Consider the following 25,471-nt stretch of genomic DNA (forward strand, 5'->3'; position numbering starts at 1 on the left):
AATGTATTTGAAAATATCTGTGATAATTTTGAGTACTCTAAGTTTTTTATTTAAACTTTGACTTACTAGCGTAATCACAAACTATTACAACTTCCTGCAGTAATAGATTTTTGCTTTGGGTTTGACATGCCCAATGGTCTTGTTTAAATAACATGAAAATGAATATTTTAAATGTTTTTCTTGATTTTAGAGAGAGAATAAAGAAGAGGGATAGATAGAAACATCAATGAGACAGAAACATTGATCGGCTGCCTCCTGGATGCCCCTATTGGGGATTGAGCCCGAAACGTGGGCATGTGCCCTTGACTGGGAATCAAACCAGTGACTTGGTTCACAGGTTGATTCTCAACCACTGTGCGACATCATCCAGGTGAAAATTGATATTATTTAATAAGAATTAAACTCTTTAGCTAATCATCTGCAATAGGATAATAGTGTTAAGCTAGATATGGACTTAGTATGCTCTCTACTCTCACTGAAATAATATAGAAAGGTAAGAAGGCTTCTCAAAAGCTACCTGGGTAGATCCAGGTCCAGAAACGTGGAGCAGGGCCCTTTCGGTGGTATTAGGTCAATCCTTACTGTGTTTCTTTCACATGCCTGCCCTACGGGGGCAAAAGATTATGTATAGCATTAAATCAAAATAAACAAACTTGTATTTCAGAAAGAAAAGTATGAATATTAATCAAAGTTCCCAGTTTATCTAAAATCTATAAGAAATGAAATGGTAACGTTCATGGGTGACTTAGCACTGAAACCATTGTACACTATTTCATCTAAGGCAGTTGTTACACAGACACACGGCCTACAGGCTAGACTTTCTGCTAGAAATCAAAGGTGTCAGATTCAGGATGAAAGAATCACCAAGCTTTATACATTGTATTTTGTTCCACAGTTAACAATGAAAACTACTACATTCGAACCTCACATTCTTATTCAGAAATCAAAATTTTTTTAAAATCAGATTTAATAAACTTTGAATTTTTATGAATCTGTCATATGTGACAAAAGAATTCCTCATTCTTCAGAAATATTTCTTGAATATATGGTTGTATTTATGAACATAAGTTTACCCCCATTTCTAAAACACAAGATACGATTTGCCTTCATGTCTTCTTAGAAGCCAAAGATTTATTTTCTAAGAGTCAAAGGAAACACAAGTAAACTACATTGTCTTGTTTCTATAAGGAGATGAAGAAGGGAGGTGTCTTTCATCAATGGAAATGGTGTGTCCACTGAATATGGGCAGTGACTATATAAAGCATTCTAAGAAGTCCAAAAATAGTGTTGTTGCTAGGAAGTGACTCTTGTAAGACCAATGCAATTAAGGCCTGTATTGTCTGTCTTATTATTCTTATAAGGCCAGCAGCAACATTAGCTCACTTAATGTTTATACAGCAGAACGCAGATCTCAGTTTAGATAAATATGAAGTTTATCTTTTTTCTGTGAATCAGAGGAGTTTTAGGCTGACTCAGTAGAACTCCCATTTCTCTCCAGTGCTTGTTTATAGAATGGTCCCAGGCTATGGAGGAAATATTATTCATCCCCAAATAACTGCATGTAAGTCATTGACTACTAGAGTCCAAGGGATTAACTTGTCAAAAATCTTCCTTGTAGAGATAAAGCTTGTCTTAGAATTCTGGTGACTATTATAATGAGGATTTATTTGTCTTTGTGTGTCTGTATGTGCAGGAATACATGGACTCCAATAAATACATTGAGCATCTGCTAACTCAACTTGAGGAGAAACACAGAAGTCTCTGGAGGTGAGTTAAGCCCATGTCCTCAACTTATAGCAGCTTCTGTAGCTTTGATCTTGATCTTGGAGGCAGGGAATTGGAAAATGGTTTCTTGTTCCATTTGGTGCCAAAAGCATCATTGGGGACAAATATCACCAGAGGCAACCTAGAAAATCCTATTTCTCTAACTAAAGTAAAGCAGCAGTGCCAAAAGTTGTCTTTGAGTCAAGGACCTGCTCAGAGCTGGAAGGATGGTAGAAATTTGGACAGATACTGCTCAAGATCAATTAATTAATTTGTTTAAGGCCATCTGGCAACCTTATATTGGAGCCCAAAGTTTCTGATACTTGCTTGCTTAAAGATTATTTAGGGTTTCCTGTAATTAAAAGATAGGATGCTACTTAAGATTCCTGCTTCTCTTTATATTAAAAAGGAACATTTTGAGAATGCTGTTGTATAGATCCCAATGTGTTTGTTATAAATGGTAGTAAGGAAAGGTATGTGACAATATTTGTGTAAGTAAGTTGGAAAGTGATCAGTATCATAGAAGTCATATTTTTAATTCATTCATTCCCTGGGGCCTCTTGGGAATTGAGACTGGCTAAGGATGTTTGTGATATTATTATCTAGACTTTTGGGATCCATTCAGTTATGCTCTTCACAGGTGCTGCTATGGAATTTTAATTCCTTTTTCTAAATTCCTATAGCTCTTGTTGTCTGGAATAAACACACTAGTGCTCATTTACATGATGCCTCACATTGCACCGGAATTGTTTCACATAATTAGCTTTGTCTCCCAATGGTCAGTATGCCCCTAACGTCCTCTACTTCTTATCTCCTCGAGGCAGGGAGCAGAGCGTTCTCTCTGTTCACAGAGATGGCAGGTAAATATTTGCAAACCCTGTGGCTCTTTTATCCCACCTCATCCAAATCCATCATCATTGGTCTCTGCATCAGGCTATGCTGCCCCTTCTCTATGCATCCTGTAACAAATCCCAATCACCTTGGCATTCTTCTTCCTGAAGAATTCTAGTTCTTGGGTAAAGTGCCTGACACTTTCATTTGTCCTGCTCATATATTAGTTTTCCTACTAAAGAACAGATCTATGGTTATAGTGAAAGTATTCTATTTCTATACACAAAAATTGCTGGCAGGATACAACAGAAGTGTATAATTTTTAAGTTTGCTTGCCACTAACAGGCACACCAGTTAATTTTCTGTAACTTGATGCAATACTTGCCAGATTTGTGTTTGAGAGCTATAACCTGGTGTTGATATAGTTTTCTTTTGTGAGTCAGTGTATTGTATTAATAAAATTAACAACAATAATGCAATAATGCATTTATGGTTATGTGCCTTTTAAATTACATTTTCCATAGATCTACTACAAAGTATATTTAAAAGGTTATTTCACTGAATTGTAGCACTTTCTTTCAACTACTTGAACATTTTGTTATTTTCCAAGAGAAAAATACATAAAGATGATGAATGCCCTATGACAAAGGAAATTTAGAGTTTAATTTGGTCAGTGAGAGTGTCTTATACACATCTTTGGGAAGGGGTAATGATTTTATGGGTTTTTGAACCCAATACCTGCATGGAAAGAATATTTTCTTGCTTTCTCAAGGTAGCTAATAAAACCTTTCTGGTCTTCTCCAACATGATTAAGTTAAAATCCCATTTCAGGCACAGATTTAAACTAACATAAAGTAAGAGCTCAGAATTTTGTGTGCAGTCACTTCCATTTTCTTTCAGAAATGGAATTATTGCTGGTGAAGAAGCCCAGCCTTATATATAGTGGCAGAGGATCTAATAAAATGGCATTTGAATAACAATAAAGGGCAATAATGGCATTTGAATAGTCAGACTAACTGCCAGTGAGAAAATGGAAATGGGTAGTATTGAAAAGAAAATGAAAACCAGTAATAGCAGATTTATATACTATTTATTGAATCATGAAATTATACTTGATCATATTTTGCAAATAGATCTGGACTTACTTAAAGTAATAGGCTTTATGATATGATTACAGTGTCATAACTGCAACCATAGCTGAATTGTTTTTGGTGAAGAATATGTGAATGGCAGTGAGCCGTGTGGGAAATTCTTTCAGGTTGTGATTACATTTTTAAACTGCTTTCTTGAGTTTGGGTAGACTCTTTGGTGTGCAGAGGATCATGGGAACAGCATGTGATGTACACAAACACAACTGTAATGTGTGAAGTTAAACAAATGTCCCCATAACTCAATACAAAACTTTTTCTCTGACTTCATTATGTCTTTTATTTATTCCTGGTTCAGTTTTCATGAAGGAGGCCACTTTTCATTGCTCCTGATTTTAACTGATCGCCTTCCATTTATACTTGAGCTAAGGTAGAACTTAAAAGAAAGGACAAATTCTGAATATTTAGTTCTTCCAACAGTAATGATGGTCAGCATTAATTTATGGCCACATCTTTGAGGATTGGTCAAAATCACATCAGATACACTTGCTGTTATTGACACTTGCTAAACGATTAAAGAATTTAGACAAATGGTAGAAGATTTGGGTACATGGCTTAAAAGCCTTTCCTTATTTTTTTGTGGAGAGGGCTACTTGTCTTTCTTAGTTTTTAGTCATTTCTCATAGCATAACCAGTTGCTGTGACACAAATATATTGTTGTAATCATACTCTCAAGATAACTAGTTATTTTGGGGTCCTGCTTAGTATTCTACTGAAATAGACCTATTAACTATCTCTGGGTTTTCAAATGACAAAGAATTTGTGAAGTCCAAAGATAGCTGTCTGGCCATGAGCAGTCATTTAGCTCAACTGTCTTTTTTGACACCAACAGAAAACTTGTGTGAATTCATCTGAATAACAGGGCAGAGTCAGAATCTAGAACTCAGTTTAAGATTTGAGCAGGAGTCTGGGTGTGTTTGATGTGCTCTGCCCCTTCCTGCTTGACGATGAAAAGGATACATCCCATGGCCCCTTGTTTACTAGTTGATGTTGAAATGTGACAATGTATTTCTGCACGTTTATTTGTTTTGCTGTGGAAAGTCAAGATTAGAAGGAAAGGCTCATTTGCACTTAATGATTTTTATATCATCTGTACTATTTCTGATTTGACTAAATATATCAGTGACTGATAAAGATTATAATAAAAACAGTTGCTGAGAATGTCTTTCTCCTAAATTTGAAAGAACCTTTATCCATTTGCAGCCTCAAATTGAGAGTGTAGAATAAACAGTTGGAAAATACCAATCGAATTCATGAATAATTATGGTGTTAATGACTCTGAAGTCTTGTAAGTGAAATTATGTATAAAAATGGAAATAGCATGATGCTATAACAATGCAAAGAGGACTGGACTGGAGGTTTGCGAGACTTGGACTCTTGTCCTCGCCTGCCAAGCTGGCTGTCAGGTGACATCTGAGACTGAGTTTCCATATCTGTAAAAGAAAGGTATCAATATAGCTAGTATTTAAGATTACAGAGCCCTGAGACCATATGAAACATAATGTTTAGTTTTACATTTATATAATATGTCAGATATGTAGAATCTCATTTTTCTATAATACTTGAATAATACAGCATGATCAACCTGTATTATATACATCCTGTATAATAAAAACCTAATATGCTAAGTGTCCGGTCATCCGGTCATCCATTCAACCAATCAAAGTGTAATCTACACAAATAAAAGAGAAACATGCAAATTGGTGTCACTCCACTACACCCACCAGCCAATCAGATCAACTATGCAAATTAACCCAACAAAGATGGCGGTTCATTTGCACTGGGCCTCTAGAATATATATTTCACAGAAATCCTCAGAATATGAGTAGAAATGACTAATATGACAGAAATACCTATCAGTTTGCCAGTAACCCAGCCAGATAATGTCAAAATGTTCATTTCAGATTTTCCTAGCTCAAATTAGAGACAGTGTTATCAAAAGCCTGTAAATAAATAAAGTAGTTCTGCATGAGCAAAAATAAATGACAATATCTGGCAAATGCAGAGTGGCACTGCCAGCCAACAGAGACCAGATCACCAAAGTGACATTGGAACAGGCTCTGTGTAGGCTACGGCTTCTCAGTTGAGACACTATTGACATTTGGGGCCAGGACATTATTTACCACGGCAGGGGGGTAGGGGGGGAGGTGGCAAGGGTGGGGTTGTCCTGTCCATTGCAAGATGTTTGGTATAATTTCCAGCTTCAACCCACTACATGCCAGTAACACCTCCTCATTGTGACAACCAGAAAAGAAATTCCCCAGACATTTTCCATCTGTTCTCTAGAGGTCAGAGTCCCCGCTCCTCCCCTTTGAGAACCAGTGATCTAAATCATTGATGCAAGCACTTTTCCAAGCACATGCCCAGAAATACTAATACCCTTTTTAGGGTCACTGTTTTAGGTGTTTTAAAAACAACAAAGGTATTCTGTGGTCGTATTTGAAATACAGCAGGTAAAACCAAGCTTTAAAATTGTTTCAATTGCAGAACTTTTCAGAGCCAGTTATATTGCTAACATGTGCTGTATACATCAAATACAGAATATGAAATATAATTTTGGCTTCTTAAAACAAACTCAGTCATATCTTTCTTGAACTATCTACTCTGACTAAGGTTCCAGGAAACACATTTTGTGAAACGGTGATCTGGCCAGTTTGATAGCCAAATATAAACATGGCTCTACCCCCTCCTTCCCATTACTTCACTGTCCTGGGGTGGGTAACTAGTGAAAAAGCAGTTAGTGCTGTGCGAAGTCTGGGTTGTTGGTCAAAGGAGGAAGTAGGTGTCTGGGGAAGCCAACCCCAAGTTCTTCACCATTTTCTTGAAGGGTTGCCAGAGCCTCAAGACCAAATTCCAATAATCTGAAGAACTGTTGATGACAAGTGATGTTTGCCCTGGTGATGCACTGAACTCCTCCTTTCCGGGGAGGAGAAATGATAGTTTCCATGTGACCAAGGGCAGGACAACACTTTATCAAAAAGCATCCATAGATCCCTGGTTAGATTAAGACTCCCTAAGACCTATCGCTTCTAACAATAAAATGTTGATTTTAATGTATCCAAAATTCTTAAAAATAGACTTTTTCTTTGTGGCTTATGTGTGATTCTTATTCTAAGGAAAGAGGGGGGGGGGGAATGGGCAAAAACTTTTTGTTGGTTCTCATCATGATTCAAAATATTGCTTATCTAAGTAGAGTGAACACTGAAATAAAATGGTCTACATTCCAAATATTCATTCATGTACTCCCTAATTTATATATTTGGGGGGGATAGATACTTGGCACCACTGCCTACAGTTCATTTCAGCTCTAATCTTAATTTCCATAAAATCTGAGTGATATTAAAATTACTTACTGAGACACTGAATGCTATTCTATCCACAGGAAAAGAAAATCATTTGCTACTGTTATCTAGAAATTATCTTGCCTTTGTAAAACAGAGATAAGAAGAAAAAGCACGTATGCCCCAAGAAGTCAAGGCCAGAGCCTCTAGGAGCAGCCGTGGGCAAACTACGGCCCGCGGGCCAGATCCGGCCCGTTTGAAATGAATAAAACTATTGAAAAAAAAGACCGTACCCTTTTATGTTTACTTTGAGTTTATATTAGTTCACACAAACACTCCATCCATGCTTTTGTTCCGGCCCTCCGGTCCAGTTTAAGAACCCATTGTGGCCCTTGAGTCAAAAAGTTTGCCCACCCCTGCTCTAGGAGACTTACCTTCTATGCATCTTGAATCTCAGAATCGTATTATCCAGACATCTTAAGAATGAGCATGTCTCTATCCTCATGGGGTTAATTTATGTAGAAGGAGACGCCAAGTATTAAACAGGTTGCCTTTGCTGTAATCATAGACTTCCACTGGGAGATCTTAATTGGCAACAAGTAAAATTGCTCTGCATGAATTCTTAATGGTGGACACCACATAAAATAAGGACTGTGATTTGCTTTTTAAATTCCCTTCCAGAGAAAAAGAGGCTACCTCTGGGGGCCAGAATGTATGGCAAACAAAGAACCAGCTCAGTGCTCTGCACCAGCAATAAAAGCTCTGAAAGCAAAACCTCACGCTATGCCAGCTCAATAACAGCACGTGGTTTCCCATCCCTGCATCCCTGTCTCACTCCGCTGCGGTCAAAGGAGGCTCAGCTAGCAAGCTTTACATTATCTTCCCCTCCTCTCGACCCTTGGGCTGCATTTCTAAATCATAGCTAGATTCATGGGCAAGTGTAAGCACAAGGGCCACCCTGGAAACCCATCAATGTCACTTCTCGGTTACCCACTAGGGGTTGTTTCAGAGATGCAGCCAGTCCCAGACCCCTGCCAAGATAAGAGTCTTGCCTCTAAGTCATGCCCTCTGCCCATCACCAGGCAGAATAAATCAGGGCTCTGGAGACTGGGTATTGCTTCATGCTTCAACGGTTATGTCATCCGTGGGCAGTGGTGGGGATACTTATTATAGACGGATGGTGCCCCTTTATAGGAGCAAAGCAGCATTGAGGATGCTTCTCAGATCTCTGGAGCCCTGATGGAACGGCATCACCGTCTTCAAGGTGACTTGTTCAGCAACAGAAGGGGCTTGTAGGCGTCTGCATTGACCAGATCACCCAGGTTCATATTTCACCTTGTACTTTAGGATTGATCATCAGAGTTTATTTACATGACCTGTCTGATATGCTTGCTTTTTTAATTTAAATTCTTTATTGTTTAAAGTATTACATATGCTTGTTGATCTACTTAGGAGGTTGCCTGGTGTCTGAAACCAGCACCTCTGGGGCAAGGAGACACCAAAAATGCCAGACGGAAACTCTACAGGAACATTACATACACACTCTCCTGTTTCTTAACAAACCCATCCAGCCATATATTTTTTCAAGGGGACTGCTAATCCAACAGAGAATGTATGCTTAGATCCTAACCCAGTAAATAGTAGACTATTTAAAACCGTGTTGTATTTTGTTTTCTTCACTCCAAATCTTGTTTGAAGAAAAAAAAATGAACATGCATTTATCCGTAAAACACATTTTTCAGAGACTGTCCTTCAAAAGCCCAAAGGTTTTCCCAGGAAGTTGGTGTTTAATCCAAGTAGGAACAGCTCTGGAGGACTGAGGGCAAATGAATAATTGATTATTGAATAGATTGAATTTGAACTGTCTTGAAGACTTTTAGTATATATACATAAGATGATGAGATATTCAGGTTTGGAGCTCTTTATAACTCATATATAAACCACAGTATAGATAGAGGCATTAGGTTAGCCTACAAAGATATAAAATTGCCCTCTAATAAAACTGGGGAAATGGCCCCACTTTAAAGATGGATTTACTGCAGCCAAGGGAAACTTGAGTTGAATAATATTGTACAAGTGGCTCCATAGATGATTTGAAAGTCATTCTACTTGTAGTTTAAACAGGTTTACATTCTTCAAGTGACACTCTCAAAGTACCAAAAATATTTCAACATCAATAGGATTTGGGGGTCACCCAGAGAAATCTACTACTATTTAATCTGAAAGCATTTGGCTTGAAATATGTTTGTTATTTTTAGATCCATGCTTGTCTTAATACGATGGCCAGGAACCTACTGTTATTTATCTGAAATTAAAATAAAGAGCCTCAAGCAAAAGGCATGTTGCAGATTTATTTGGGGTAATAAAGATCACAAATATCCCCTACTAAGCTGAAAGGAGGAAACTCCAGCAGGCAATCATATAAATGGCCCACTCAGCGGAGATGTGCGTGCTCAGGCTGAAGTGCACCCACGGTAGGAAGGACAGAATGCCTTTATGTTTTTCCTTCTGGAAGGAGGAATGAACTGGGTAATTGACCATGGCCTTCTATTTAATTTTAATTTTAATGGAAAAAAACTCCCCACTAACTTGTTAGGCATGAGAATCCTTGTGATTTTCTTTAAGGGATTGATTTTAGAATTTAACTCTACATATATCTCTACATAGGTAACTCTGGAGCTAAAAGGAGTAATTTTTTTGTGTGTCTTATTCCCTACCATTGTTTTAACTTTCCATATTCAGAGGACTGGGAGGGAGTTCTAGGACCCCCCCCCCTTCACCCCTCACCTCAAATCTGGGGATGGGTGTTTGGGCCTCTGAGAGGAGGACCTTAAAAATGGACTTCCCCCCTCAGAGGTTTTAGTTATGGCAGATTGTATACTTCTGTCTTACAAATTAGGCCTCATAAATAATCCCACAAAGAAGTACGGGTGGGAAGGTGCCTGAATCAAAGAATCAGGAATAGGTTGGCAAAACTATACAGCAGTGGGTAGAAAGCACCTGTTAGATATCTCAGAGCAGAGAAAACTTCTAAGAAGGTGACCCTCTGTCGCAGGGTCGGTTGAGGTTGGCAACCTGTGGCTGGTTTCATGGCATAGAAACCCTCAGTAATTTGCTTTCCTGGAAATTGACTTACTTACTGTTCAGGGTTCCCCCCTATTGAACACTCACTGATGAAGAATTATATATGTACTCTCTATGGAGATAATCCAAGATTTTTCACCAGATGTAAAAGTCTGCATGAGAGAGGAAGTAAAGCCACCGTAGCTCTCAACTCTGCACCGCTAACTACTTTATGATCCGTCTACTCACTTAGACCTGGTGGTGCTCCGGTTCTTGTCTCCTCTCCCCTCCCCCATTCGGATGACACTTCAGCAAAATACTCCCAACACGTGCCTAACAGTGGCTCTATTCTTACCCTCACTGACCTCTATATCAGTTCTAAACACATAGCTCTTAATCCCACCCTGTCTTATTTTCTAATTATCTCATGCGGGCAAGTCTTCTGCCCTTAAGATCTTTGATCTGTAGGGCCAACTCCTCTCATTCCTCATATCTCTCGTAGTGCTTAGCATAAGACATAAAACTTCAGAATAAAACTTTGCTGATCTTGAAAGCATGGAGACAATTGGAAGTATGTTCTAGTCATCTTTGTACCTAAGAGACTTGTCTCAGTAGCATGCAAATACCTAATGGGATTCACAATTTCAAGATAGTTACTCTTAAGAAGTTAAAGATGGGACATTTAATGAAAATGATGTTAATGATGTGCAAAGCCTGGAAGAATGCTTGCTTTGCTGCACTTGTTTATGCTGCTTTCAAAAGTCAATCATAAAAAAGTTTTAAGGCAAGTCAGGTCTGCATGATGAGTCTGCACATCATAGGAAAGGCTCTGACCAGTAACAGCTGTGGATTTCTGCCTCCAATTTTACTGGACTTATCTACCAATTGTATCTTGAGCTTCAAACAGCCTTATCAATAGAAGCAATGAAAGAATATCTCATAATTTTGAAAGAAAGGAATTAAGAAGAGACTGTGATAAGTGAAAAAATATAAATAAGTAGTAAATCCATGTTAAAAATCAAAGGCTAAACTAGTACATGTTTTTTGTTGTTGTTTTTTACCTTGGATAAAGTGAGTTAAAGAAAACTTGTAGACACATAGATCATGTTCCCTTTAAAAACCTAACCAGGCCCTACCTGTTTTGACTCAGTGGATAGAGCATTGGCCTGCAGACTGAAGGGTCCTGGGTTCGATTCTAATCAAGGGCACATACCTTGGTTGCAGGCTCAGCCCTAGAGGCAACCAATCAATGTATCTCTCTCACATCGATGTTGCTCTCTTTGTGTCTCTCTCCCTCCTTTCCACTCTCTTTAAAAATCAATGGAAAAATATTCTTGGGTGAGGATTAACAAAATAAATAAATAAAATGTCAAAAGTAAATAAATAAAAAATAAAAACCGAATCAGGGCTTAACCTGAAAGGCTAGAGAGTTGACATTTACAGAGATGGTCTTGAGAATTTTGACATACACTTGAAGTCAGGGGGGAGTTCAAAGGAAAGTTAAAAGGTCTAAAAAGAGAACAGCAACTAAAAGTAAATTATCATTTTATTAGTTAAGTGCTTTAGATAACCTAATTATCAAAAGGGGCTCTTTCTATCTCCTAGTCTCACTGATATCCATTCTAGTCCAGGTGAGGCTGCTCTTTGTTGGCACACAGCACAATTAGAGTCTCTGTTCCAGTTGTTTGCTGACTGTGTTTACTGTTGCTAAATGTTAAAAACATTGCTGGCTTATTCTCTGCAATGTGGAGTTCGGGTCCTGATTCTGCTACTTACCCTGTAGTCCTGTGAAGGTCATGGAGGCATTCTGGGCCTCTGCTTGCCATTGGCGATGAAACAGGGTAGAAGTGAGTGAGTCCAGCAGTCCTCCCTTTAGTTAACAATCGCTGACTCTTACCCGTCATCTTGAAGGGATAGTTGAAAGGTTGGGTGATGAAGCCAGAAGAGAAGTGATAGATACATAGAATTACTGAGTGCTGAAAGTGACCATTTTCCTTCTTGAAAGAAGGCAGAAAATTATTTTTATGAACCTGGTTCTCTTTAAGCTGTAACTCTTGGGCTGTGTCTTGGCACTGAACCTTCTGGAGGTAATAAAACAGCATGCTGGCAGATCAGGGCACCAGAGCAGGGCAGCGTCTGTGACCACTTTCAAAAGGTTTTCCAGGAAACTGTTCTATTGAATAATGTTTAAGTTTCCACAGAAGCTATGAGCACAGCACAGTGAAAAAAAAAAAAAGAAAAAAAGAAGAGATAAAAGTCAATTGCATTGTATCAAAAAAAAAAAAAAAAGTAGCTCTGCGGTTATGGTCCCTAGTAAGGGAAATTGCATTGTCTTATGATGTTTCTTTAGTATTCCCTGGAGATTCATGAATTCACTGGCTAATTAAAAGTCAGAATGTGTATTTACCTGGACTTATTCATTATCTTCTCTAATTGATTTTCCTGTATCTCTGCTCTGGAAATAAAGATATGACTGGGGTCAGTTACAGAGGCTTAAAAACAGAGAATCTTCATACCAGACACACAATTTAGGATTTTGGCCTTTGGAGTCATTTGTTACCAAGATGATAAAAGTTAAAATGTACCACAAGTTGCATTTATCCAATAATACCTCTTTCACCAGTCTGCCTACAATTCTCATGTTTGAAATAAAGGAAATTGGTGCCCAGAAAAATCACCCATGAGATCTGCCACCTCAGGAGAGTCCTGGCATTCCTCTCAGCTCCTGCAGTGTCCTATCAAGGATTATTTTGCCAAGTTAGATACCTGTGGGAATCTGAGTTCTGAAAATTTCTTAGCAAAGTCAAGCATGTTTATAATAGAATAAAGGAGTCCTATTAGAAATGTTAAATTACAAATCTAAATATTTCTATTTGTAGCCACAAATGTCCCTACCAATCTTAATCTTTTTTATTACTCATTATTCCTATATACACACTCCCTCCTTGTCCAGGTCTCCGTTCTAGACAGGCCTACCTAACCCTTTAAGGTAAAGTTTAGGTCCTCCTGATGTTCAAATCCGTAGCCTGGTTCCTCAGCCCACCTTGCCTTCCACGTATGTTCTCTATAAAATGTTGATAGCATAGGGTGAACATGGTGTTCAGCTGACATTGACTGATTTTCCTGAACAGTTCTATGTGGAACTCTTACTGATAACGCTGTGTCAAGCATATTTATGTCATCTGTCTATTAATGACATTACAAACTAGGAAGTGTCCGGAGGGCCAGTGACTAAAATGGAATGAGGTACTGAATATTAAGTTAATAAAGGTGAGAGGAATTGGAGATGTTTAGTTTGACAAATAGAAAAATAAGAGGTAGACCTGATAACTGTTTTTAAAATGCAATGAGTTGTCCTGTGGAAAGGCATTAGCACCATCCTGGAAATTAATGAAGGAAGAACTGGTAAACCAGTTGTCTACATTTGAACCTGAGAGAAGCAACTGGGCACCAGAAAGGTACACATACCACCCTCACATGTGGAGAAGGGTGTTCTTGAGACAGTGAACTCTATACAAGTGTCAAAGCAAAACCAACATGACTATCTTCCAGATGTCAGATGGAAGATACAGTGGAGAGGAAGAATCCAGATACCCCTCATGTCGGTTGACTCACCATCTGGCTTTCACTCTCTGGCCCTAATGCTGCTCTTCTTATTTAATTTTTTTATTCATTTCAGAGAGGAAAGGAGAGGGAGAGAGAAATAGAAACATCAAATATGAGAGAGATTCATTGATCTGCTGCCTCCTGCACACCCTGTACTGGGGATCAAATCTACAACCCAGGTATGTGCCCTGACTGGGAATTGAACCATGTCCTCCTAGTTCATAGGTACACACTCAACCACTGAGCTACACCAGCTGGGCCACTGCTCTATTTTTAATGGCCATTTTCTCCTTTTTGTACCATCCCTTTTAAATAGTTGAAGTCAGTTTTAGCTTTTTTCACTTTTCTAAAGGAAGCAATGTAGGTCCTTCCATTTTTCCACAGACAACTATTTTTCAGACCCCATTAATAATGGCCACCTACTAGACCTATTCTACTTTGTCAGTTTTTCTTTTAACACATGGGCTCTAATATAAAAATAATATACTTTATTATGGCCAGATTACAAGTGTAGTTTCAGTCATCCTTTGAGAGAGGGCTGTTATTCTATCTTTATGATTTTTCCCCTAGTGGTACTAATTGTTAATGACCTTTAGGCAAAATAGCTAAAATTCCATCATTATGTCATGCATATCCAGTTACTCTCTTGTGAACTCAAGGAATATAAATCATTATTTCAAGAAAGAACAAGGAGTGTTTTAAATTTAGAATATCTGTTCTCTTTTTCCTACTGCTCTTTTATTCCATGATTTTTTTTAATTGCCTTGTCCAGTTTCACATCTTTTTTTTCCAATCCAACAGCTTTATTTATGGTGAAGAGGTCAGAGCAGAATTAATCATTAGAAGTGATTAGGTTATTCCTGACCTAGGTAGAACTTTTATTGGACACTTACTCTGGCCTGCAGAAGGAAGAAGGGAGCCAGCTTCAGATTATCAGTGAAATGGGCAGTTATTAATTTGACATTTATATCCAAGGGATATTGGGAAGGATTAATGTTAGGAAGAATAAACCAAGCTTCTTATATATTTCTGAGAAAATATTTACCGAGAGCACAGCCAACTTGGCTGGCACTATTGGATGTTCTGCTGAAGAGTGGAGTTAAAGTTGGGTTTTGCCGATGTTCATCATGATTGACATTTAGATTTTTTTCCCCAATTTCAGCTTTATTGTGACAGTGGGGTGTACATTTTACAAAAGAAGATACCACTTTTCAAACCTATTATGCTAGGAGTTTCAGAGCTTTTATTTTGGAAATCCAGTCTACTGCTCCTTCTCGGTGCTTCCTCCCCTAGCCTCTGAGAGGCTTATGTCTGGCCCAATTACTACATTAGTGGGCAAGTTTATTTTTCTGGCTTGATGCTAAAGCATTGTTATAGAAGTACCACTTTCAGGAAGATCTACAGTAGAACCATTATCTTCCTCCTCATCATTTTAACGTTAACATTTGAAAATCACTTTCAACTTTCACTTTCAGTTTTGGATAACAGCTGAAAAATGATTGAAGGAAAGCTTGCATTCATCTTTGTCACATTGGTGAAGGTCTTGCAATAAATATATTGGAGATAATTTTTCCTGTCAAATGCTGCTAGACATTATAATAAATTAATTATCTGGTCTGTTGTCAGATGGATGTCCCAGTATTTTCTTAGAGAAGGTATGAGTTGTGATCCAGTGAGAGGTAAAAGTGACTCACTTGTCAGCAGAAAACAGCCTGGGGGGTCAGTTAGGGTGGCTTGAGAAGAGCACTCTGGAAATGAGATATATGATAGTGGGCTTCTGACAACCTATGAGATCTTTTTTCCCCAAGGAATGTCCAAGTCAATGCACATTCTATAGTGGGTTGGAGATGTGAGTGCTCTAGATGTATGGGTCGTATAAGGCCGTGCTATCATATGGTGTGAAGAGATTTTTTAAATTGCTGCATGGCCCTTTGCATATATTTATGGGAAAACCACAAAAAGGTCAGAGGTTCAGGATGTCTGAAAGGTTTCCTGCTTCTCACTTGAGCAAACCAAAGAAGAAAGTGTGGATTAATCCTTATAAAAACTTTCCCATGGGATTTCCAAGAGTTGATTCCTCATGTTAAGTTAGAATGTGGAAGCATCCCTGTTGTTTGTGGTTGGGAACAAGAAAACTTAGATATCATGGTCTGGATTAATTTGCAATCAAAGATTGGCTCCTTCCAGCTCCACCTTCTGTGCACAAAGCCAGAGACCTAGCAGTATGTCATGGCATCCAAAATGCAGCATGTGGGTGGAGACGTGCCCACATGGCAGTAAGAATTGTCATGGAGTATCCTGGCCCCAGGCCATCTCTCTCTTGGCAGAGTTGGCAAAGCTGGGCCTCTTTGATGTTAACTTCAAACATTCATAACATGACCCAAACGTAGCATGTTTTCTTACTAAAAGGGATGGGCCTGTCATTAATTTATATAAGCCATTTAAAATTTATTTGTATTTCTAACTTTTCCCACTTCTTGTTGGGTAATAAGTTCCATAAACATAACCCCTACTTTGTGGAATAGGGTTAACTTTTATTTGGCCTAAACACACACAGACTTCAAGTGGTGACCCCTTCAATTAGACATTTTAGGGTTCAATGAGTAAATCCATGTTTATTCATACTTTTTATAAGCTTATAGACACAAGTCACTTTGCATCTGACATACAACACTCACAGAACATGGATTCATTTTTGTTTTCTTGATTCTTTTATCTTTATTTAGAATTTTAAAAAAATTTCTTCCCCTTTGGCATCCTCTTTGGCTTGTTCTCTGTATCTGTGGGTCTATTTCTGTTTGATTTGTTTATTCCTTTGTTTTGTGTGTTTTTTTAGATTTCACACATAAGTGAAATCATATAGTATTTGACTAATTATTTGCACAATACCCTCTAGGTCAGTGATGGCAAATCTTTTGAGCTCGGCGTGTCAGCATTTTGAAAAACCCTAACTTAACTCTGGTGCCGTGTCACATATAGAATTTTTTTGATATTTGCAACCATAGTAAAACAAAGACTTATATTTTTTATATTTATTGTATATATTTCGATGCCATTTTAAAAAGAAAAATCAACCAAAAAATGAGTTCGCGTGTCACCACTGACACGCGTGTCATAGGTTCGCCATCACTGCTCTAGATCATTCTATGTTGTTGCAAATGGAAGATTTCCTTTGCTTTTTATTGCTGAATACTATTCCATCGCTCCTTTATCCACTTACCTCTTGCTAGACACCTAGGTTGATGTAAATAATGTTTTGATGAGCATAGCGGTACATACTAGTAGTATCTCTATTTGAATTAGTGATTTTTGTTTTCTTCGGATAAATACCCAGAAGTGGAATTGCTGGGTCTTGTGGTAGTTCTATTATTAGTTATTTGAAGAAACTCCATGCTGTTCTATAGTTGCTGAACCAGTTTACAATCCCAGCAGCAGTACACGAGGATTCCCCTTTCTCTACATCCTTGCCAACACTTGTTTGGTTTATTGATGATAGTCATTCTGGCAGGTGTGAGGTGCTATCTTATTGTGGTTTTAATTTGCATTTTTTCTAATGATTAGTGATGTTGAGAATGCTTTCATGTCTGTTGGCCATCTGTATGTCTTCCTGGGAGAAACGTTTATTCAGATCCTCTGCCATTTTAAAATTAGAATTATTTTTTTAGGGGGTTAAGTTGTGTGAATTTCTTATATACTTTGGATATTAAATCTTTATCTGGTATATCTTTTTTAAAGATATGCTTTTATTGATTTTTTTTAGAGAGAGAGAAGGGAGAGGGAGAGATAGAAACATAGATGAGAAATAGAAAGAGAAATATCGGTCCTACACATCACCTTCTGGGATCGAGCCCACAACCCCGGCATGTGCATGGGAATTGAACCAGCAACCTCTTGGTGCATGGGTACGCTCACCCAACTGAACTACACTGGCCAGGCCTCAGATAAGTAGTCTTTTGCAAATATCTTCTCCCATTCAGTAGCTTGTCTTTTTGTTTTATTGATGGTTTCCTTCACTGTGAAAAAAACTTTTTAGTATGATGTAGTCCCATTCATTTATTTTTTTTTTCTTGTTGCCCTTGCCTGAGAAGACATAGCTAAGACCAGTTTCAAAGAGCTTACTGTATATGTTTTTGTCTAGAAATTTTATGGTGTCAGGTCATACATTTAAGTCTTCAATCCATTTTGAGTTTATTTTTGTATATAGTTTAAGGAAATGGTCCTGTTTCATTTTTTTTTGCATATATCTGTCCAATTTTCCCAGCATCACTTATTGAAGACACTGACTTTATCTCATTATATATTCCTGCTTTATTTGTCATACCTTAGTTGACCATATAAGCAAGGATTTATTTCTGGGCTCTCAGTTTTATTCCATTGATTTATATATATGTTTTCACACCATTACCAAACCATTTTGATTATTTTAGGTTTTTTGTATAGCTAATGAAATCTTGAGAAAGAACAAACTGGGTAGTATTATACTCCCTGATATTTTAAAGCAACATATACATTCATTATTAAGATAGAGGTTCTAGTCTAGTCTACTCTGTAACTGGCTAATTCACTTGGACACTTGACCCCTTTATCTAAAAAGTAGAAATTTGGACTGAAATTTCTATTCCAGCTCTAATGATCTTTTGAATCAGTGACCATCTAGGAAAATGTAGACTGTGGAAGATTCTGAAATAAAATTCAAATTAAATTGTTAATTTGAGTTGTAATTAATATTTTTATATTGTGATTAATATTTTGGAGGGAGAATAGCAAGAAATTTTATAAATATAGACAAGTGTGGAATGAGACCTTCTAACATATGCTACTAAATTATTATTTGTGGGTGGGGAAAAAAAAGACAAGCTCCCTTTTCTTTTTAAAGCTTATTTCTTCTCTACCTTCTCCAAAAGCATCCCCTTATCTCTTCTGAAAATGGAACTGTCTGTCTTCTGTCTCCCCAGTTAACCAGTAAGCTCCTGGAAGAGGAAATCATGTCTGCTTAGCTCTTCACCTGGAGCTTTCAATCTAGAACTGACTGAATTAGTATGGATGCATGTGTGTGTGGTCATTGTGATCATGGATGGTCATGGGTAGATGGTCATGAGTGGAAGGTCATGGATTCAGAGCACTTGCACGGGTGCCAGAGCTGAGGCAACAGAAGCTCTTATAGCAATGAACAATCCCAGAAGACCACCTCTTGCTATGTTTCTATGGATCCTGGACTCTGGGTCTTGGTTCAGTTTTTCTTTGTTCCATTCCTCTTCTTTCATTATCGCCTCTGCCCTTTCCAGGGGCAGTCTTCTACTTCAACTCTCACAGCTAGCCTGATGGCAGCCTTGTAACCTATATATTAGAAGGGATTCATTTATGTACTATATTACCCAAATGTATATCCTATATACTAGCCCTACCCACATGCTCCACTCACTGTGTCTAAGTTGTATGTTTGCATCCTTTGACCTTCATATTTCATAAGCCCTATTATCAGTTTTGGTGTCTTTATCTACCTGGTCCTCTATCTTCTGTTAAACTAAAGTATTACCCCACTAGTGGCGTGTCTGTGCCTCCTGAAATCAACATTACTTAGAAGGAAGGCCTTGCAGTTTGATCTCTTTCAGTTGGTCATGGGCCTTTACTCAAGAATATTTCTCATTGGCATCCCTGGGCCTAAGGCAGCATTTCTGACTGTCCTCTTTTCTGTCATTGTCTCTGAAACTCAGTGTGGGAAATCCAAAGCTTGAAATGAAACAACAGTAATACTTGACTATATGCCAACACTCTTCTAAACACTTTACAATAATTCATTTAATCTTTACAATGCTATGAGCTTTATATTTTAAAAGTCACTTTACAGAGGAGGAAAGTGAAGCACAGACAGTTGACTAATCCAGCCTGATGGTTAGGTTTTTAATTGTTATTCTAAACATGTAGTGACTTGTTAGTAAATAGTTCCAGCTCTATCCCTTGTAGGCACATGATAGGATTGCAACTTCTGCTCCCTTATGGTTGGGAGGGGTCATGTAACTCATTCTAGCCAATAACTGGTTAGCAAAATGACATTCAACTTCAAGCATTTGATTGTGGATATACAGCCCTCCAATATGCTCCTTTGTCTTGGCATGGTACCCAGGAGTGCTCAAGATAATGGTTTACCTAAAGCTAGAGTTATAGAATGACTACCATGAGTAGAGGCCCTACCAACATAGCGTGAGGAAGAAATAAGCTTTTTTTTGAAAATCACAGATATTCTATGGGTAGCTTATTGCCATAGCATAACTGGCCTTATCCTGACTCCATATACAGGCTAAAATAATATTAAGGCAGAATGGATTCTCTGTGGTGCCTAGAATATATTTCCTAAAAATTAGTAATTTATTATGTATTACCTTATTTCAATCCCTTAAGTATCAACTTCAGCTTTAGTGTTTTGTTTTTTTTCCTTTCTCTTACCTTTAGTATATCTCCAGAATTTGTCTCAAAATGCTATTCTTTTCATAAAAACCTCTGGGACCTGTTCTTCTTAATATTGCTTTAAATTTACTGTAATTGCCCAAATAGTAGCTTTGCAACTTTTAGATATTACAGGATATTCTAGAAATCTGATAAATGTTGTATTCCTAATTCATAAAAGTATAATGAAAAACTTCATGTTTATGATTTGGGAAAATACATTAATCTCGAATGCTCAGAGGGCAAGATGAAATTATATAAGCCACTATAATTGTCTTTGTAAAGAAAGTTATAGTAGCTATCCATTCATTAGGAGCAATGTATTTTAATTATCTGCAAATAATATTAGCTGTAGTTATTGCTGCCTATAAAAAGTTAATTTAGGTTTAATGTTTAAAAGTTAATTAGCTAAAATGACTCTTATTCTTCTTATTAAAAGTGGAATGTCTCTGACATGCCACAGGAGCATATACGCTGTAGAACAACTTGTACTAGAAACTTGAAGGCTCATTGAAATTTATAACATGATTTAATTACCATAATTGTTTTAAAGTGTAACTCAAAATTATAATCATTAGCAGTTTTTTAAAGTACACTTATTCATGTTTACAATAGCTTCTAAAGAGGGCAATATTTTCTCGTGTGGGGGTTAGCAAACTTTTTCTGTGAAGGGCCAGATAGTAAATGTTTTAGACTTTACTGGCTATATCCTTATGGGCACTGTCACAACTACTCAGCTGTGTAGCTGGAACTCAAAAGCAGCTACAGACTACATAAGTGAGTGCGTGATGTGACTGTGTTCTTTTTAAAAATATATATTTTTATTGTTGATGGCATTATAGATGTCTCCCAACCCCCCCCACCCCACTTTCCTCCTCCCACCCAAACCCTAACCCTCCCTCCCTTATCTTCACCACCCTATTGTCTGTGTCCATGGGCTATGCATACAAGTATATAAGTTCTTTAGCTTATATTTCCTTGTCCTCCCACCCCCACATCGAGGTATGACTGTGTTCTGATAAAACTTTATTTGGTAAAATAGGCAAAATAGGTGCTAATTCCTGAACTAGAGTGAGTATCTAAAAAACACACACACACAATATTCTTAAATTGTTTTGCAGTTCTCCACCTACCAAACCCTGAATGAATAAAGAAGGATTGTGGGCCATCATGAATTTGATTTCCTTTCTCCTCATCCTTCTAAGGCAGCAGTTCTCAACCTGTGGGTCGCGACCCCTTTGGGGGTCAAACGACCCTTTCACTGGGGTCGCCTAAGACCATCAGAAAACACATATATAATTACATATTGTTTTTGTGATTAATCACTATGCTTTAATTATGTTCAATTTGTAACAATGAAAATACATCCTGCATATCAGATATTTACATTATGATTCATATCAGTAGCAAAATTATGGTTATGAAGTAGCAACGAAAATAATTTTATGGTTGGGGGTCACAACATGAGGAACTGTATTAAAGGGTCGCGGCATTAGGAAGGTTGAGAACCACTGTTCTAAGGCATCCTATAGAGCTGCTCTGCTGAGCCTAAGCACTAAGGCTCCTCCATTCTGGTGGCTGGAGGGCAGTGAAGTGGACGAGAAAACCTTACCAACAACTCAGTTGTCTCTGGGAATCCCTTGCATGGGCCTAAATATCCTATACTAATAAAAGAGAAAAATGGTAATTGGCGTACAACCGATACCTTTTTCATTGGCTAATCAGTGAGATATGCAAATTAACTGTCAGCCAAGATGGCGGCTGGCAGCCAGGCAGCTGAGAATAGGAGGCTTGGTTGCCCCAGCGATGGAGAAAGTCAAGGATCCGCCCAGCTGCGGGGCTCTGAGCTCCTGAAGCAACAACTCCAAAAGATACAATGTTTCAATTATAGAAGCTCAAAGATGGCGGTTAATTAGCATACTCAGGCTCTAAGCAGAGCGAAGCCAAACAGCCCTGAAGCAGCAGGGCAGAGAGGCCTCAGGGCCTGGGATCAGCAGAGTCGAGAGGCCTCCCGGCCCCACGATCAGCGGAGCCGAGAGGCCTCCCAGCCCAGGTGATCAGCGGAGTCGAGAGGCCTCCCAGCCCAGGTGATCAGCAGAGCCGAGAGGCCTCCCGGCCCGCGATCAGCGGAGTCGGAGGCCCCGAGATCAGCGGAGCCAAGAGGCCTCCCAGCCCCGGTGATCAGTGGATCCGAGAGGCCTCCCGGCCGGTGATCAGCGGAGTCCAGGTGATCAGCGGAGCCGAGAGGCCTCCCAGCCCAGGTGATCAGCGGAGCCGAGAGGCCTCCCAGCCCAGGTGATCAGCGGAGCTGAGAGGCCTCCCAGCCCCAGTGATCAGCGGAGCCGAGAGGCCTCCCAGCCCAGGTGATCAGCGGAGCCGAGAGGCCTCCCAGCCCAGGTGATCAGCGGAGCTGAGAGGCCTCCCAGCCCCAGTGATCAGCGGAGCTGAGAGGCCTCCCAGCCCCAGTGATCAGCAGAGCCGAGAGGCCTCCCGGCCCGCGATCAGCGGAGTCGGAGGCCCCGAGATCAGCGGAGCCGAGAGGCCTCCCAGCCCCGGTGATCAGCGGAGTCCAGAGGCCTCCCGGCCCCGGTGATCAGCCAAGAGGCCTCCTGGCCCGCTCCAGGCCCGTGATCAGCGGAGTCGGAGGCCCCGCCATCAGCGGAGCCGAGAGGCCTCCCAGCCCCAGTGATCAGCGGAGCCGAGAGGCCTCCCAGCCCCGGTGATCAGCAGAGTCGAGAGGCCTCCCAGCCCAGGTGATCAGCGGAGTCCAGGTGATCAGCGGAGCCGAGAGGCCTCCCAGCCCCGGTGATCAGCGGAGTCCAGAGGCCTCCCAGCCCGGTGATCAGCCGAGAGGCCTCCCGGCCTGCTCCTGGCCCCGTGATCAGCGGAGTCGGAGGCCCCGCGATCAGCGGAGCCAAGAGGCCTCCCGGCCCCGCGATCAGCGGAGTCGGAGGCCCCGAGATCAGCGGAGCCAAGAGGCCTCCCAGCCCAGGTGATCAGCGGAGCCGAGAGGCCTCCCAGCCCAGGTGACCAGCGGAGTCCAGGTGATCAGCGGAGCCGAGAGGCCTCCCAGCCCCGGTGATCAGCGGAGTCCAGAGGCCTCCCAGCCCGGTGATCAGCCGAGAGGCCTCCTGGCCTGCTCCTGGCCCCGTGATCAGCGGAGTCGGAGGCCCCGAGATCAGCGGAGCCAAGAGGCCTCCCAGCCCAGGTGATCAGCGGAGCTGAGAGGCCTCCCGGCCCCAGTTATCAGCGGAGCCGAGAGGCCTACAGGCCATGGTTATCAGCAGCCGAGAGGCCTCCAGGCCAGGGATCAGGGGAGCCGAGAGTCGTCCTGGCCCTGGGATCAGCAGAGCAGCGAGGCCTCCCAGCACCGGGATCAGTGTGACAGGGTGTGGAGCCCCAACCCTCTGATCGGCCCTGCTCTGTGTGTGACAGGGTACAGAGCCCCAACCCCCCTGATGGGCCCTGCTCTGTGCATGACAGGAGTGGCGCTGCAACCTCCCTATGGACCCTGCCTTGAGTGTGACAGGGGGCGGTGCCCCAACCCCCCAATCGGCCCTACCCTGAGCGTGACTGAGGGTGGCATCGCAACCTCCCAATCCGCCCTGCTCTGTGCATGACAGGGGGCGGTGCCCCAACTCCCCAATTGGCCCTGCTCTGAGCCCGACCAGGGGCTGCACCTAGGGATTGGGCCTGCCCTCTGCCACCCAGGAGCAGGCCTAAGCCAGCAAGTCATTATCTCCTGATGGGTCCCAGACTGTGAGAGGGCACAGGCCAGGCTGAGGGACCTCCTCTCCCAACCCCGAGTGCACAAATTTTTGTGCACCGGGCCTCTAGTTATATATATAAAGTCAATTTCTCCATATATGAAGCAAGCAGGAATAGTGGTACTTGATCCCTTTTAGCAACCATATGCTTTCTGTGATTCTAGTATTATAAACATTAAAAAGTCAAAATTCATGAACATCACATCATCATCAAGTAAAAATTATGAGGATTAATATGTCCTTCTGAAAGGCTTTCAGCACTTAATAAGAAAGATACCACATTACTCTGTTAAAGCTCCTAAAAATGTTTACATTTATTATTTCTATAGGACTGCATTCTATAGGTTGTTGGGGAACTATAGAAGCTATCCGATGCTAGGCTAGAGGATGCATAATGAATTTCTTAAACCCGAGTTTAGTTTAATTATATTTGCTTTCACCTTTATATAGCCCTAGCCCTTTCAGGTGTGTGTGAGCACTGATCTGAAACCTCATTTTGATGGGCCTGGGCAAACTTAAAATAAGCATGTACACACTTGAGGGGATGTTTTCCCCTTCTTTTCATTTAGGTTTTTACTTTGTTTATATATTCCCAAATATAAAGGGGGTATTCTGACAAAAGTAGCATATCAGCTTATAGGAATATATATACATACACTCTATGTATCGTGGGGCAAAAGTAGGTTTACAGTTGTGAGTATGTGAAACACAGATTTTATTCTGGTATTATTATTTATTAATTATTGTATTCTTTTCCACATAAACAATTGTAAACCTACTTTTGCTCCACCCTGTACATATACTTTTGACCGTTGAACAGTGCTGGTGTTAGGAGTACCAATGCCTTGCATATTAAAAAATCTTCATATATGCCGAAACCGGTTTGGCTCAGTGGATAGAGCGTCGGCCTGCAGACTGAAAGGTCCCAGGTTCGATTCTGGTCAAGGGCATGTACCTGGGTTGCGGGCACATCCCCAGTGGGAGATGTGCAGGAGGCAGCTGATCAATATTTCTCTCTCATCGATGTTTCTAACTCTCTGTCTCTCTCCCTTCCTCTCTGTAAAAAATCAATACAATATATTTTAAAAAAAATCTTCATATAACTTTTGACTCCCCCATAACTTAGTTTTCCCTAAGTATCCTTGGGTGATTGGTTCTAAGACACCACCATGCAATGGATACCAAAATCTGAGGATGCTTAAATCCCCCATATCAGTGATGGCGAACCTTATGAGCTCGGTGTGTCAGCATTTTAAAAAACCCTAACTTAACTCTGGTGCCGTGTCACATATAGAAATTTTTTGATATTTGCAACCATAATAAAACAAAGACTTATATTTTTTATATTTATTTTATATATTTAAATGCCATTTAACAAAGAAAAATCAACCAAAAAAATGAGTTCGCGTGTCACCTCTGACACGCGTGTCATAGGTTCACCATCACTGCCCTATATAAAATTGTGTAAGTTGGCCCTTTGCATCTGCAGACTACCAACTGCAGATCAAAAACAGTATAAAGGATAAAGAAGACGTGATTATGTCTATATCTATACATCTATATGTAT

At 40.1% G+C, this 25,471-nt stretch overlaps 1 protein-coding gene across 9 annotated transcripts in view; it reads left to right on the forward strand.

The window, feature by feature from the left end:
* Positions 1-25,471, forward strand: part of NCKAP5 (NCK associated protein 5) — a 941,160-nt gene that overhangs the window by 313,199 nt on the left and 602,490 nt on the right. For all 9 annotated transcript variants that reach the window (XM_059704629.1, XM_059704625.1, XM_059704622.1 and 6 more), the window contains one exon: positions 1,694-1,767. In XM_059704629.1, coding sequence (XP_059560612.1) covers positions 1,700-1,767 — 68 coding nt within the window. In that variant the 5' untranslated portion in view covers positions 1,694-1,699. The remainder of the gene's footprint in view (positions 1-1,693; positions 1,768-25,471) is intronic.

The sequence above is a fragment of the Myotis daubentonii genome, chromosome 7 (assembly GCF_963259705.1).
Source record: "Myotis daubentonii chromosome 7, mMyoDau2.1, whole genome shotgun sequence".
Classification (NCBI taxonomy): Eukaryota; Metazoa; Chordata; class Mammalia; order Chiroptera; family Vespertilionidae; genus Myotis; species Myotis daubentonii.